This window comes from Chanos chanos, chromosome 2 (assembly GCF_902362185.1).
Source record: "Chanos chanos chromosome 2, fChaCha1.1, whole genome shotgun sequence".
NCBI classification, from domain to species: Eukaryota; Metazoa; Chordata; class Actinopteri; order Gonorynchiformes; family Chanidae; genus Chanos; species Chanos chanos.
In genome coordinates this window covers 58,086,555-58,102,369 of record NC_044496.1, presented here as the reverse complement: position 1 = coordinate 58,102,369, position 15,815 = coordinate 58,086,555, and the positions used below count along the sequence as shown (strand labels likewise).

The following is a 15,815-nucleotide window of genomic DNA, read 5'->3' as shown; positions in this document are numbered from 1 at the left end:
TGTGATTTGAGAGGGTGGATGTTCTCAGAGTGTGATCTGAGATGGTTATTTCCTTTTCAGGGGCGGTGTGACGGGAAAACGGTCGAGGCCGCTGCAGCGTCCCGCCAGGCGCCGTCTCTTCCCGCACATCGCTCCGTTTGGCCCGTTCGCTTACGAGCAGATGATCTCCATGCTCTGCTATGCAGGACCAGAGAGCCGCTTCTGGAACGTTCCGCAGTGGTTTTCAAAAGATCCTTTGTTTTGTTTTTTTGTTTTTCTGTTTGGGTTTTTTTTTTTTTTTTTTTAAAGAGAAAATCTCATAGTCAAATGAGAAAAAAAAGAAAAAGAATGAAAGGTCTTTTAAAATCTTTATAATGGAATCTGTAAAACGGCTGAGTGTAGATCGGTTCTTGCGCCAGGCCGATCCGGGAAGCGGGGCACAGAAGGAAGCAGGAACAGAGATCATCAAATTAGGAGTAATGGCTCAGCGTATCAGTCGTGCCGGCTGTGAGAGAACAGAGCTAGGTTTCCCTGTCCAGCGCTGAAATATTACACCACATCTTTAGCCCACATGCCTCTTACAGCGAGGCACGCTGGGCGGAGCCTCTTCCTCAGGGAACCGAAAAGTCTCTGAACACGTCTTCTCTCCAAACGGATGATCACCGACGATCAATATTCAGCCCGTCATGTCTTATGCCCATAATCAATATTCAGATGCAGGTGGTACAAAGGCAGCTCGGAGCGGGGGTGCTTTGCTTTTCCGAGAAGCCTGCTGCATTCTCACGCACACACACACACACACACACACACACACACACAAACTGGAAAGACAGGAAAGTCACTCACCCACTTTCTCAAAGGCCTCCCGCAGCTCTTCCTGCTCCTCTTTGGTAATCTTTCCTGCCATCTCCCTGGAGAACAACCTGTACAGCTCTCAGTCCAACAGTGGCCTTTACTCTGTGGAGAGAAGGATGTGGCAGCTGAGACAGGATACGGTATTCACCAGCGTTCATACTGGTCTGACTGTACCAGCGTTCATACTGGTCTGACTGTACCAGCGTTCATACTGGTCTGACTGTACCAGCGTTCATACTGGTCTGACTGTACCAGCGTTCATACTGGTCTGACTGTACCACCAGACTCTGAACTCTCTGAACGTACTGAAATCTCTCCTCACTTCTCACAAACACCACTCGGATCTTTAAGGGACCGTGGACTAGGACCAGTACTAGTCACAAACCCAGTTCCGATGTCCACTGTCGCCCTGGGTAACGCTCCTCATTTAACTAATTGAGCGTGTATTGGCTGGCAGCGTGAGTGTTGGTGATTTCTGCCAAGTGGGATTTAAAAGTACTGCCAGGCTGACACATCACGTGGCAGCAAGCCAGCGCTGGGCACAGTATGAGACATTTGCATGTCATGCAAAGGGCCATAATGCATGCAAAGCTAAGAGGCATCCGGACAGACAAACGGCTCTTTCAGGCATTATCTTACGTTTCTGCCTTGCTTGGCTGCGAAAGAAAAAACAGGCCAACATCTGAGGGGTCCTCTGGTCAATTGGCCCTGTCAAAACCTGGGGATGGGTCATGATTTTGGAATAGTCATTAAATAATAAGAAAAATCAAATAGTTTGTTCAACTATCATCTCACCTTAAATATGTTTACCCTCGTTTTTGCCGGCGGCTGGTAGTAAGTAAGTAACGCGTTACTACCGCTAAAGCACCTGATAGCTGTTTGCTGACCACCATTAAAACAACAAAAGAAGAAGGTGTTACTACCAGGCGCCGGCAAAACGTGTGTGGCACTGTGAGATTCGATGCTGCTGTACAAACAGGAGAAACATGCAAAGCCAAAGACTCCTACAGCCGGCAAAAAGTTCTGTATGAAACTCCATATAAACTAAAATGTGGTGCACTCTCAAACTCCGGCAGGTAAAGCTATAGCATATCATAAGCCTACCACAGCTGTGCACAGTCATCTGAGAGAGAAGCCAGGTAAAGCTATATCATGAGTCTACCACAGCTGTGCACAGTCATCTGAGAGAGAAGCCAGGTAAAGCTATATCATGAGTCTACCACAGCCGTGCACAGTCATCTGAGAGAGAAGCCAGGTAAAGCTATATCATGAGTCTACCACAGCCGTGCACAGTCATCTGAGAGAGAAGCCAGGTAAAGCTATATCATGAGTCTACCACGGCTGTGCACAGTCATCTGAGAGAGAAGCCAGGTAAAGCTATATCATGAGTCTACCACAGCTGTGCACAGTCATCTGAGAGAGAAGCCAGGTAAAGCTATATCATGAGTCTACCACAGCTGTGCACAGTCATCTGAGAGTGAAGCACCCAGCAGAAGCTCCATCCACAGATCAACAGTCAGTGACTAGTTGTCATCAGACGGAGTAAGTTTGATGTTAGACATCCAGAGCAAACAACGGCCCTCATCTCAAAGATGACAGTTTTGTCAAAGGTGAGAGTTTTCAAAGTTTGATAGAATTTGCTGATTCTGAGTGGGTCTCTCTCACTCCACCTCCCCCCACCCCCCCCCCCCCCCCCCCCCCCCCTCTCTGTGCATGCGTGGAGGGGCGATCTTCGAAGAATGATCGAATAGTTCCCAGTGAATATCGAATAGTATTTTTGCTTGAAATGCCCATCCCTATTGAAAATCATCATGACCAGTTTAAAGTGAATAACGCAGAGCCGCTACAGGTCAGACTCTAGCCAGGGGAACACTTTAAAGGGTACCAGCCTGTCAGTCATGTCCAATTATGCATGACAGCTCTAGAGAACAAACAACATTCATTTCCACGCTTTCAACACCAAACAAAGGCTGTCCGATAAAACGGGTTAGTCTCTGTTCAGTTGTTATTTGCATTGTAATAATGTAAAGCAGAGCACTGTTAAAGACAGAGATCTGGGAGGTGTTCCAGAAAGCGAGTTTAGTGAAAACTCAGAGTTAGTTAACTCAGAGTAAGTAGCAAACCCCCTAACAGAAGAGCCCTATGGCTTCATTGTCTTAGTGAAACAAAGCCATAGGACTCTTCTGTTGGGATGTTTCCTACTTCTTCTGAGTTAACTAACTCTGAGTTTTCACTTAACCTGCGTTCTGGAACACCCCCCTGCTGGGCAGATGAGGTTTCATCAGGTTTGTTGTTTGAACTGTGCGGCTCTATTGACAGATCAAACAAGCTGACTTACACAACCCCCGCTCTGAATACTGTGAGACCTAAGCCAGCTCTCCGTAATACATTATCTGCATACTGTGAGACCTACACCAGCTCTCTAATACATTTACATCTGTATACTGTGAGACCTGAGCCAGCTCTCTGTAATATATTTACATCTGTATACTGTGAGACCTAAGCCAGCTCTCTGTAATATATTTACATCTGTATACTGTGAGACCTAAGCCAGCTCTCTGTAATATATTTACCTCTGTATACTGTGAGACCTAAGCCAGCTCTCTGTAATATATTTACCTCTGTATACTGTGAGACCTAAGCCAGCTCTCTGTAATATATTTACCTCTGTATACTGTGAGACCTAAGCCAGCTCTCTCTAATACATTTACATCTGTATACTGTGAGACCTAAGCCAGCTCTCTGTAATATATTTACATCTGTATACTGTGAGACCTAAGCCAGCTCTCTAATACATTTACATCTGTATACTGTGAGACCTGAGCCAGCTCTCTGTAATATATTTACATCTGTATACTGTGAGACCTAAGCCAGCTCTCTGTAATATATTTACATCTGTATACTGTGAGACCTAAGCCAGCTCTCTCTAATACATTTACATCTGTATACTGTGAGACCTAAGCCAGCTCTCTGTAATATATTTACCTCTGTATACTGTGAGACCTAAGCCAGCTCTCTGTAATATATTTACCTCTGTATACTGTGAGACCTAAGCCAGCTCTCTCTAATACATTTACATCTGTATACTGTGAGACCTAAGCCAGCTCTCTGTAATATATTTACCTCTGTATACTGTGAGACCTAAGCCAGCTCTCTGTAATATATTTTCCTCTGTATACAGTGAGACCTAAGCCAGCTCTCTGTAATATATTTTCCTCTGTATACTGTGAGACCTAAGCCAGCTCTCTAATATATTTACATCTGTATACTGTGAGACCTAAGCCAGCTCTCTGTAATATATTTACATCTGCACAACAAAAGGGAAAGAGCTTACTAATCACGCCACACAAATCAACACCACTCAACTAACAATGACTGAAACACGACCCTAGCTGTTTCATGTCCACTTCAATTCAGCCACCGCACCTGACTGGCTGAAGCTGGTTCATTCCTCGCAATCTTTACAACACAAGCAAGTCTCCACAAACTGTCCTGCAGGAGAACTAAACAGTCCAATAATAAACAGCTGATCTAGGTTCAGTTTTTAATTTTTCAATTCAAGTATTCACCACCTTGAAAACTGTGGAGTAAGCTGATTCCAGATCTGCAGTAGAGACAAACAGTAGCCAGAGCCTGTGTAAAGAGCAGTATTGCCAAGCATTCCCTGACTTGTCTTCCTGTTAACCCCTCATTGCCCAGGACTGTGGCTGGTCTCTGAGCTGTGATAGGCGGAGTGGCTGTCATTCACAATTATATCAGCCCCATTCTTCACTATCTGTTATGTCAACTACAATGCAAATCACACCTTCCTCCCGCAGCCAATCAGAGAAGCGCAGAGAGAAAGACCGAGAGGCTTAGACATACCTTTGTCAAACGCTTAAAACGGACCAGCGTGACAGAGAGAAACATTTTCTCTACATGCATTTCATTAATGCTGAAAGCGCTTGGCTCTTGGCCCCGCGTTTGGCATGTTTACTGTCGGACGGCAGAGTCTGGATAACCGCTTTAAAACGAGACCAACACAACCCTGTATCTGATTTCATCTCTCCGCTATTCCACAGCCAGGAAACCAGCAGCTCCACATGTGGACACTGGGAAAATGAAAAAGACTCCACCCAAAACGCCGTCCGCTGCTCGTTCCCAGCCGCCAAAGGCTCCTCTCTCACTCACTCACACTCACACACGCATGCACGCACGCACACACGCACGCACACACACACACACACACACACACACGTTGCCCTTCCCCAGAGCGGCTCACCGGCCCTGGGCCGCAGAGGCAAACACACTCACACTGTTTGACTCAACTCTGTTCAGTTCTCAGGTGAAGTAAAGACAAGTTACTTGTCTTCCCTCCAGATGAGTCAGATACAGATTCACCAGCCCAGGGCAGAACCTGTCTCCTTCACCAGAGTATTTCACCTTCACTGGAAAAGCTAAAAGGGTCAGAGCTCGTCCTCCTCACAAACTCAGCCGCAGGCACTGAAGCTCTCACACCTGTGTATGAACACACCATTAAACAGACGATGACAACAAGAGCATGAAAAAGACCCAGAGGGCTTTCCCCTGTGGGACCGATACCGCCACACACACACACACACACACACACACACACACACACACACACACACAGACACACATGATCATCACCAACAACGATCAGAGATGTAAACAAATTCATAAATGAAAGAATTTAAAATCCACACACACGTCAACCCCTCTCCTCCAAACAATATCCAAAGACCAAACAATCCACAGAGAAAACAACTGAACGCTCTGTGGTTAGCAGAGAGCACAGACAGCTACTCCCCAATGAAATACAGTAATGAGAGAGAGAGAGAGAGAGAGAGAGAGAGAGAGAGAGAGAAAGGGAGAGAGAGAGAGAGAGAGGGAGGGAGTGAGTGAGAGAGAGAGAGTGAGAGAGAGAGAGTGAGAAAGGGAGAGAGAGAGAGAGGGAGGGAGTGAGAGAGAGAGAGTGAGAGAGAGAGAGTGAGAAAGGGAGAGAAAGAGAGAGAGAGAGAGAGAGGGAGGGAGGGAGAGAGAGAGAGGGGCTGTGTTCCCTCCACACCCTTCAAGGCTAATCTGGAGCTCCAGCATTCCTGTCTGGCGCACCAAGTCCTAACACTTCCTGCCAGGGTATGGGAGCAGTGTGTGTGTGTGTGTGTGTGTGTGTGTGTGTGTGTGTGTGTGTGTGTGTGTGTGTGTGTGAGTGTGTGAGAGTGTGAGAGTGTGTGTGTGAGTGTGTGTGTGTGTGTGAGGGGAAAAAGGTACAGCTGTACAGAGATGAGAAACTGTGTCACGTTCTTTCAAACTTGTGAAAATATGACACGAAAACAAATGTGACTCTTTGGTTTGGATTTTGGTCTGGATTCAATCCAATTTATTTTTCAGAAGATGCAATTCTATCTTCATCTCAAATTATGCCAAACTGACCCCAGCAAATGCCTGAAATATATCAAGCAGTTTTATAAGAAGAAATGAACCTCCATTAGCCTGCAGTCAAAAACGAGGTCTAGGTCATTTGGACAAACTTTAACTCTTTAACTCCACAGAGACAATCGCGTCGAGCTGTTCAGTAAGCAGAACATTGTTTTCATACAGAGCCTGTTTTTTTTTCCAAAAACAAAACAAAACAAACCCAAAAAAAACATAACCTTTAGAACGGCACAGACGTACACCATATGTCATCATCATTTTGTTGCCTCCATGCTGAGGCTATTGAGTCAGAATCACACACAATGGCTCTTTGAATCGAGCAGGAGAATGTGCATGAGCTAATCAAGCTGAACGTAAACGAGAGGAATTTCCTCCCAACACAAAGCTTCTGAAAACCGATTCGCCAAACACAATGTGTGACCCACATGTGCCGCATAGCGTCTAATGCACGGCAAAACAACAACAACAACAACAACAACAACAAGAGAGAAGGGAGGTTCAGAGGAGTTCCCCACAGCAGTAGGGCGGTAAGAGGAGCTGCAGACTCTCACGGTCGTGATAAGATTCGTGTTTTGACTGGTTTGTGTGTGACTCTAAATCTGAATGCCCTTCAAATTTAAATTTAATTTAGTCAAGCTTAATTGCCTTTTAAACCGTTCTTCAATACAAGCACAGGACCTTGGTGGGAGACTGGATGATGTTCCAGGTCTATTTGGACTCTCCAGCATGAGAAAAAAAAAAGCATCTTAAAGATAGTGTAATGACTTCACGCACGTAAAGAATGCCTAGATGAGCACTAGCTGAGGTTTTAACATTCCTGAAGCTCCGGTTACGCCAAAAGACGGATCACTTGCTGAACAAGTCCTGTCTTGAAGAGGTGGAATGAGGGGATGTGGAGACAGAGAAAGCTGAAATGGAAAAATCCAGAGAGAGCCGGGAGGGCAGAGGGCGGGTGGTTCATTAGGAGACCAGTGCAATGCAAACGTACCAATCCAACTAACGCCATTAACAACAACCCCCCCATGCAAACTTACCAAATCAATTAACGGCATTAACACCCCCCCCCAATGCGAAGCTACCAATCCAATTAACGCCATTAACAACAACACCCCCCCCCAATGCGAAGCTACCAATCAACTTAACGCCATTAACAACAACACCCCCCCCCCATGCAAAATTACCAATCAAATTAACAGCATTAACAACCCCCCCCCCCCGCCCCCCCCCCCCCCCCCGCGAGCTCACAGTCAACAGTCTGCCCGCACCTGGCGCCTGAGCAACAGCAGTCAGCACAAGTGTGAACAATGGAATGAGCCATCTGACAGCAAACGACAGGGCCAGCTGTCCACGTCCTAAACATCCCCCCAACCACACACACACACACACACACACACACACACACCACGAGTAGGGCTGGGGACGGAACCGGTCAGCGGCAGGGTCTGGTTCCCCTCTGTCCTCTGAGTCTATGCTAAAGAGAGGCAGTGGCAGGGTCTGGTTCCCCTCTGTCCTCTGAGTCTATGCTAAAGAGAGGCAGTGGCAGGGTCTGGTTCCCCTCTGTCCTCTGAGTCTATGCTAAAGAGAGGCAGTGGCAGGGTCTGGTTCCCCTCTATCCTCTGAGTCTATGCTAAAGAGAGGCAGTGGCAGGGTCTGGTTCCCCTCTGTCCTCTGAGTCTATGCTAAAGAGAGGCAGTGGCAGGGTCTGGTTCCCCTCTATCCTCTGAGTCTATGCTAAAGAGAGGCAGTGGCAGGGTCTGGTTCCCCTCTATCCTCTGAGTCTATGCTAAAGAGAGGCAGTGGCAGGGTCTGGTTCCCCTCTGTCCTCTGAGTCTATGCTAAAGAGAGGCAGCGGCAGGGTCTGGTTCCCCTCTGTCCTCTGAGTCTATGCTAAAGAGAGGCAGTGCGGCGTGATCAGATATGTCGGCCGCGCGGTGACCAGACCTGGAGGAAAAAGAACTGTCCTGTGCTTAAGACAGTGGTGCTCCAGCTTTCAGAGAACAAATACACTTAAAAAAAAAAAAAAAAAAACCTCAGCCCAACCAAGACATCCACCAATATTTGCCAACTCCCCAAGCCACAAATTCCTCAATACAGACAAATTACTTTTAATGATTTACTCTGTGATTAAGGCTGGTCGGTGACATTTGCTCCCAATGCAACAGCACTGTTTAGTCTTTCAGTCACTGTGTGGATTCAGTCTCAACAATAAGAGAGCTTTTGTCTGCATTAAGAGTCTCACACATCTAAGGTCCCTTAAAGGAACAACAGAGAGCATAAAAACCATCAGCATGGCCAAGGGCTAACTGACACACGGCAGATACCCAGCATTCCACAGGGAGGCAAACAACATCAGACCACATGAAAAAGGCCCAGATTACAATTCTTCAAAACACTCCAGATTGCAATTACTGTGCCTGAGTGAAGTTCCAGTGGGCCCAGGAGACGGAGCCACCGGTGCCCAGTTAACGTCAGAACATCCAGTCAGAGACAGCGCTCACAAATGACTCTGTCATACCAGGACACGGGCACAGAGCTGCACCCCTCCCAAAACCACACCGCCGCACAGCGCACGGAGGACGACCGAGACAAACCAGCAAAGCATCAGGAAACCAGGCTGTGCGTTAGCTTCCAACTGCACTCTGAAATGTAGGTCACGTGTGTTTTAGAAGAGAAACGTTGTGAGACAATTAGACAGAAAAGGAAAAAAAATCCTCAAATCGCACGCTGTATCTGAAAAATAGCTCCATACATAAACACTTCTCCATTTAAGGTTTGAGTGTCTTTTGTTGTTCGGGACAAAGAGGCCGGCCATACTTGAGTTGCATAAGGACATTCTCGGAATTCCAGCTCAACTGTCTTCCTGCAGCGTGTTCACAGGTGTGTGAAAGGGAATCTCACTATTGTTCAGTCTCAGTATACCTGCCCAGACCACAGGACACTGCTGCTTACAAAACACTACGCCACGGAAACTTCCCCAAAACTCTGACTGTTTGAAGATGCTTTGTCCTTCCTTGCACGAAAGAAATGAAAAGAAAATGAAAAATATTTTTGATACTATAAACAGACAAGCACTGTTAGTGTTCGACTAAAAACGGCTACCAAAGAAAAAGAAAAAAAAAGCGTCCGGAGCATTCCAGCTGAAAGGGTTTGGCCAAAGGCACAGGCTCTCATGTTTCTGGACTCTCTGTATTTTTCACTCATAAACAGCTGTAAAGGCACACACAGAAACTGTCTGTGTAGGTAATCACTTTCACATCCTGGCAGAGACAGAGAGGAGGAGGAGGAGGGGGTAAAATCATCAGGTCTGGACACGTCAGACAGCACATTACACCACCACCTCCACCTCCTCCACGACTCCTCCACTCTCCCCGTGTTCATAACGAACCCAAACCCAAACGCTGTCCATCAGGCACTGCTGAGTGTGTGGATGAACACCTCTCCACTGACTGACTCTGGACGGACTGAACACACCTCTCTACTGACTGACTCTGTGGACGGACTGAACACACCTCTCTACTGACTGACTCTGTGGACGGACTGAACACACCTCTCTACTGACTGACTCTGTGGACGGACTGAACACACCTCTCTACTGACTGACTCTGTGGACGGACTGAACACACCTCTCTACTGACTGACTCTGTGGACGGACTGAACACACCTCTCTACTGACTGACTCTGTGGACGGACTGAACACACCTCTCCACTGACTGACTCTGTGGACGGACTGAACACACCTCTCTACTGACTGACTCTGTGGACGGACTGAACACACGTCTCTACTGACTGACTCTGTGGACGGACTGAACACACGTCTCTGCTGCTCACACTGACTCTGTGGACGGACTGAACACACGTCTCTACTGACTGACTCTGTGGACGGACTGAACACACGTCTCTGCTGCTCACACTGACTCAGTCTTGCTGTGGTGAGTCAGCGCCACAGAAGAAACCTTTTTTTTTTTTTTTTTTTTTTTAATAGATTTTCTAAAGGAAAATGTGACAGAACTGGGGTCAGTGGAATCTGAGCCAACAGCGTTGCCTGAACACCATCCTCAGTCTGAGCACAGTCATGAACAGAGTGGAAAACCAGAAGCACGAAAAACAGAACCTCCACTGCACCGTGGGGATGCAAGACACAAAAAAAAAATCATACACACACACACACACACTGTTGTTTTGACACCATTAAAGGCACAGTGCAGCACTAAAACTGTATTTGATGTCACTACGGCATGAAGCCAATCAGTGCCCTTGACAATGTTGCTTGGCACGCAAACTCTGTCAGAGATAATGCGGGAATGCACATTTCTCCCAAAACAACAATCACACACTCAGCAACAGAATTTCAGCAGCCTCCAAACCACGAGGTTTCCACAATGACTGCGCGAAGGTTGTAAGGGCTGTAATTGCTCTGGTCACTTGGCAGAAGGTGATGATTCGTGTTGAAGGATGACCGTGTCCCCACAGACGCGAAAGAAAAAGGAAAACGTGTCTGAGAGGGAAAAAGAAAAAATGCACAGGTAGCAGCAAAACCGCAGCGGAGGCTAACACGGGGGCAGAGCCTGCATGAAAAACGTCCCATGAAGAGACCTGAACAGCATTTAACATGCGGGCCGTGTCAGGCCAATCCGTCAGAGAGGAAAACATTGCAGTGGTTGTGTGGAATTATCGCGAGACACAGAGGGCAGCCCACACCCCTACAGCGAAAGGCCTGTCAGATTCCCGTCAGCCTTTAAAACATCCACCCGGACAGCACAACTACATACAACACAACGGCAATGAACGCCACAGGCTTTATATAATACATACATATATATACATACATATCTATATACACACACACATACATATATAGAGATTGATAAATGGACATTAAATATATATATGTGTGTGTGCGCGTGTGTGTATATACATACACACACACACATATATATAGAGATTGATAAATGGACATTAAATATATATATACACACACACACACACATATATATAGAGATTGATAAATGGACATTAAATATATATACACACACACACACACACACACATATATATATATATATATATATATATATATATATATATATATATATATATAGCCAAGTGTTAAGTCACACTTCTTTGTGTCTACAGTCTGAGAGTGAGAGAAGCTTTTAAGAAAAAAGAAAAAGAAAAAGAAAAAAAAAAGTTGGTTTGTCACAGTTCTGCGCTTTCCAGCGAAAAGCCAAACCAGACATTCCTCCCTGCCCGTGGAATCTGAGATAGGACTGCCCTCATACTTTCAGGAACCGTGTCTTCGCGTTCGCTCAGCTCTCCCTATGAAAACCTACACTACAACCTGCGACACCGAACAATGCCCTGCGCTCGGCCCAGTGTGATTAAATATAAAAAATTTAACCAGACAGAGGGGAGGCACTTTTCAATTAAGGGGCAAACCAATAAAACTTCTCTTAAACAGACTTCCAAGCTTTTACTGTGGGTAAGTAAATCACTGAGAATATTGAAATAAAGAAGAAGGGTTAGATATCCGTCCAGTGGTTGACTAAATGACAAAACAAAGTTACGCTGAGTCAAAATTAGTAAACGGAAATTAGTCCTGCTGTTAATGGACAGGGAGATTAGAAGGCGATTTTGGGAGCGCGGAACGTGTGGCTTCTTCCCGTAAAACAATAAATCCAAACATTTCGGATTTTTTGAAGTGGGGGGGGGGGGGCATCATTTAGTTTCACGTGGTAAGTGGATCTAATCTATTTTCCCGGGAGGTCATCTACAGACACAGACAATACGTCATTCTGCAAGCCTCCACACTCCCTCATTCATACAGACCAAAATCACGCGCTGACACCGAGATGTCGGTCAAAACGCTAGGACATGATCAAGTCGCAAAATTTGGCGACGTAAACGAGACGATGCAAAAAAAACAACAAATATATGGGGTAGAGAGCAGTTCTGAGATGACGTGAGCATTCCCGCTTTCGTATTACTGTACAGCGATGATGCCAAACCACGGTCCCCATTATGCTGCAGTGATAATTAACCCTCACACATACATCTCATTTTTGCGGTAACGGGCAAAATCGCCATGGACCGTGCGTGGCACAACGTTAACGTTAACTCCTCTGGACTGGCTGAATCTAATGCGCACAATAAGCTAAGCTAAACTAAGAAGTGAGTGAGGATAACCACGGCGAACGGCGGAGGAAAAATAGTCAGAGAGTATGAAAAAAAAACACTTTTAAATTTCTACCTGGCAACAATTGAAATAACTGGTTAGCGCTTTAAGTGGAGAATGTAGTTTAGTATCGTTAGCTGTCTTTCAAACGACACTTTGAGTATTTTCTGAGAAAAAACTGACAACTTTACATGCCTGTTTTTTTACACTGCTCACAGCGAGAAACGTAGGAAACTCTGATGGGAGCAACCCAGTCTAAGGATGTACTGGCGTCTATTTTAACAGATAGCCAAAAAAGCATACTTAATATGCAACTGGAAAAAAGAAACTGCCAAATTTACAAATAACGCAGTATACATATCTCTTGAATACAAAGAAAGTATACATAAAGAACACTCTAATCGTGTAACTTACTTGTTGGTCCTCCCGTGTGTAAGAACTGTGTTAGCGTTCCACTCCCTGACTCGGATCCTTGGCCCCTCCTCCAGGACGAAATAGGAAAACTGATTCACCGCCCCCAGATTCTCACTGGTCAGGAGGACTCCAAAAAGGTATATTCAGTATGATTGGCTGAACCAATACAATAAGGCCTACTTCCCTTTTCTATCATAGATTATATTCAAATAAAAATTTGTTTGGGATTGAATTGTCCATATAGCCGTAGAATAACATGCTCATGTGACTAAAATAGATGGACCGAACCAAATGAAATATTCATTGTTCACTTAAGTTAAACTAGAGATAACTGTAGCGCAACCTTGTTAAACAAACTGAGACAAACGAACTGAGAGTAAATTGGTGCTACACAGCCAGAGGAAAAAATAATTGTTTAATTAGTAACAACCAAATCAGTGTGTAGTTTGTAACTGTGTTCTTTCTGTTCATTTTTTGAGGCACTTGCGGACAAAACTAAACAAACAAACAAAGAAATAGTAATTGACATTTGAGATGCGATAAACACATAATCACAAACACACAAAGACCCAGCAATCATCTGTAAGTGTTTTAGGGGTATTTTCAACTCGTAACTAGCTCTAATAATTCAGCAGAGGATGCTTTCATCCCCCAGAACACCGCCCATGTGCCCAGTGACTTGCTAGCACGTTATTCGTCTAAAAATAGTGTCGACCAGTCGTTCCACTGAGACGTAATGACAAAATGTTTTCTAGCCTCAGAGCGTCGCTGGCTTGTAATTAGAGGCTCATATTTCCCTTACCAAAACTAGAGGAAATACCAAGGATTGGTATCGAGTTTGAATTAAAGTTTGGTTCATCCAAGGGTCCACCTTTCCTAAACTTTGTCTCGTCACATCAGCTCATTGCGCTTACCTCACTCATCTACCACGTGTGTTAGCGGTGACACATGACGCCACAGCTAGTGAGGCGTAGTTCCTTTACGACATTCCTTAACTTGCGTTGTTTATTTGGTTTTAAAACGAGAGAGCGCAGCCAACTGAACATTACACGACACAAGGCAGGAGTGTAGACCCAGACAGCATTTCTGTGTTAGCTGAATAACACTGGGCTTGAAGTTAAGACTGCCCAGTCTCTCCTGTCAGGAATGCTTACTGTTATCTTAATTACTCGGGAAGAGTACTTGTCAGAATATCCCTACAGCTAATCAGTGTGATGCTAAAGCATCCATTCCAAAGTGCTTATTAATTAAGTGATGAATAAAAAAAAAAAAAAAAAGGAATTGTGATGTGTGGTTTATGGCTGCGGTCCATACCTTTTAAAACAGCTAAATTTGGCTATGCACGCCTCAAACTTGCTTTTGATTTCTGATCCCTAATTACTTATAGCTGCTGAGTTGTGTCCGTCTTAGTTTTTCCTACATGAGCTGGTGGGTAAAAGGGGAAGAACTGATCAAAGTTTTGTGGTTGTTTTTTTTTTTTTTTTTTCCAAAACTTTGAAACTTTTTGAGAAACTCTGCACCTCTCTCTGACAATAAATGTCTCACATTGAGTCTGTCTTTTACTGGAAAAAATGTCCCTGTATTTAGAGGTGCAGCTAAAAAAGCACGGGCGTATTCCAGGTTTTTTTTTTCGAACTGTATGATGTCACTCTCCTCTCTGCATTAGTTCAGAACTTTAATGGCAAAAAAAAGTGTGAAACGCAGTGTTGCAGACTTTAAGACACGGGTGTGTCGCTAAAGCAAAGTCATATGTTCACTTTAGCGAAAGATGTCTTCAGTCTGTGTTAAATTCTCTGAAAATGAAAAGTTTTTGTTGTGTTCAAATGCAAATGACACATTGTTGATGACTTGACCTGCGAGTCTTGGGAGGCGTCTGAGTATACCTGATAAGTGGGCAGGTAAAGCCGGAGATCTAACTACTCCTCATCACTTTATTGTTCCTGTCTGACAAAGAAATGACAGGTTTCTCCTACTCCTAGACCTGAAACTCCGTGTATTGTCTGTGGACAGGTGTTTGACATCTTGCCCTTCCTGATTTCTGTATGTTTATCATAATCACAGACATAGCTTCTGATGACGCTCAACTGGGAAGTTACTTCAGAAGGAAGTGTTTAACGTTATTTAATTGTCTATGGTCATAAAAACGACACACCGTAGTTTCTGTCACTATGAAACGTTTGTTTTGAGAAATTCCATGTTCCTCTTTAAGCTCACTGATGAACACTGCATGAGGACATTGTCAGTGAGGGCCTTATGAAAGGGAGAGAGAGAGAGAGAGAGAGTTGTTCAGTACCAGTAGCACAAGGACACCTGTTATTCATTGCAATAGTTCTGTGATAAAAGATACGGTTCGACCGTGAGGCAGATTTCTGTGTGAGTGCTCACTCTCCCCTCCAGAAAACAATGGTAATCCGGAGGTTTTCCTACACACCACAGTATATTCTGTAATGAGAAGGCGTCTGTTGATGTGGGGAAACAATGACGCAGTAACACATAAACTATAAACAACTCACCCACAGAGAACTAAACAAAACTCACATACACAGCAATACAACACATCCAGCAGCACCAGTGTGTGATGAACGACAGTTAGAAAATTTTGTTTATCAAGAGGCTAAAATGTATTTATAACCATAGAACAAGCATAGTTTATCATGTGTGAGAATAAAGCACTCAACAAGTTTGCTTAATCAGTGTCAATGTTTTCTGAAGACACATAGAACCCTGTTTTGGTTGACTATGGACTTAAATTAAAAAATGTCAAAAAAAAAAAGGCATTATGACCAAAATATAAATGCATATTATGACAGTGAGGTAAACCTTATGCAACAACATTTGTTACATATATATATATATATATATATATATATATATATATATATATATATATATATAAATATTTAAAGAACATGCACTCCCAACGAGGAGAAAGCCCTCCTGCCCTTCTCTTCGCTCTTTG

At 44.6% G+C, this 15,815-nt stretch overlaps 1 protein-coding gene across 2 annotated transcripts in view; it reads right to left on the bottom strand.

Annotated features, from left to right (window-relative positions):
- pls3 (plastin 3 (T isoform)) overlaps positions 1 to 12,892 on the bottom strand; it is a 28,055-nt gene extending 15,163 nt beyond the window's left edge. For both annotated transcript variants that reach the window (XM_030765848.1, XM_030765847.1), the window contains exons 1-2: positions 12,857 to 12,892; positions 826 to 936 (exon numbers count right to left, since the gene is read on the bottom strand). In XM_030765848.1, coding sequence (XP_030621708.1) covers positions 826 to 886 — 61 coding nt within the window. In that variant the 5' untranslated portion in view covers positions 887 to 936; positions 12,857 to 12,892. The remainder of the gene's footprint in view (positions 1 to 825; positions 937 to 12,856) is intronic.
- Between the last annotated feature and the right edge of the window lie 2,923 nt (positions 12,893 to 15,815).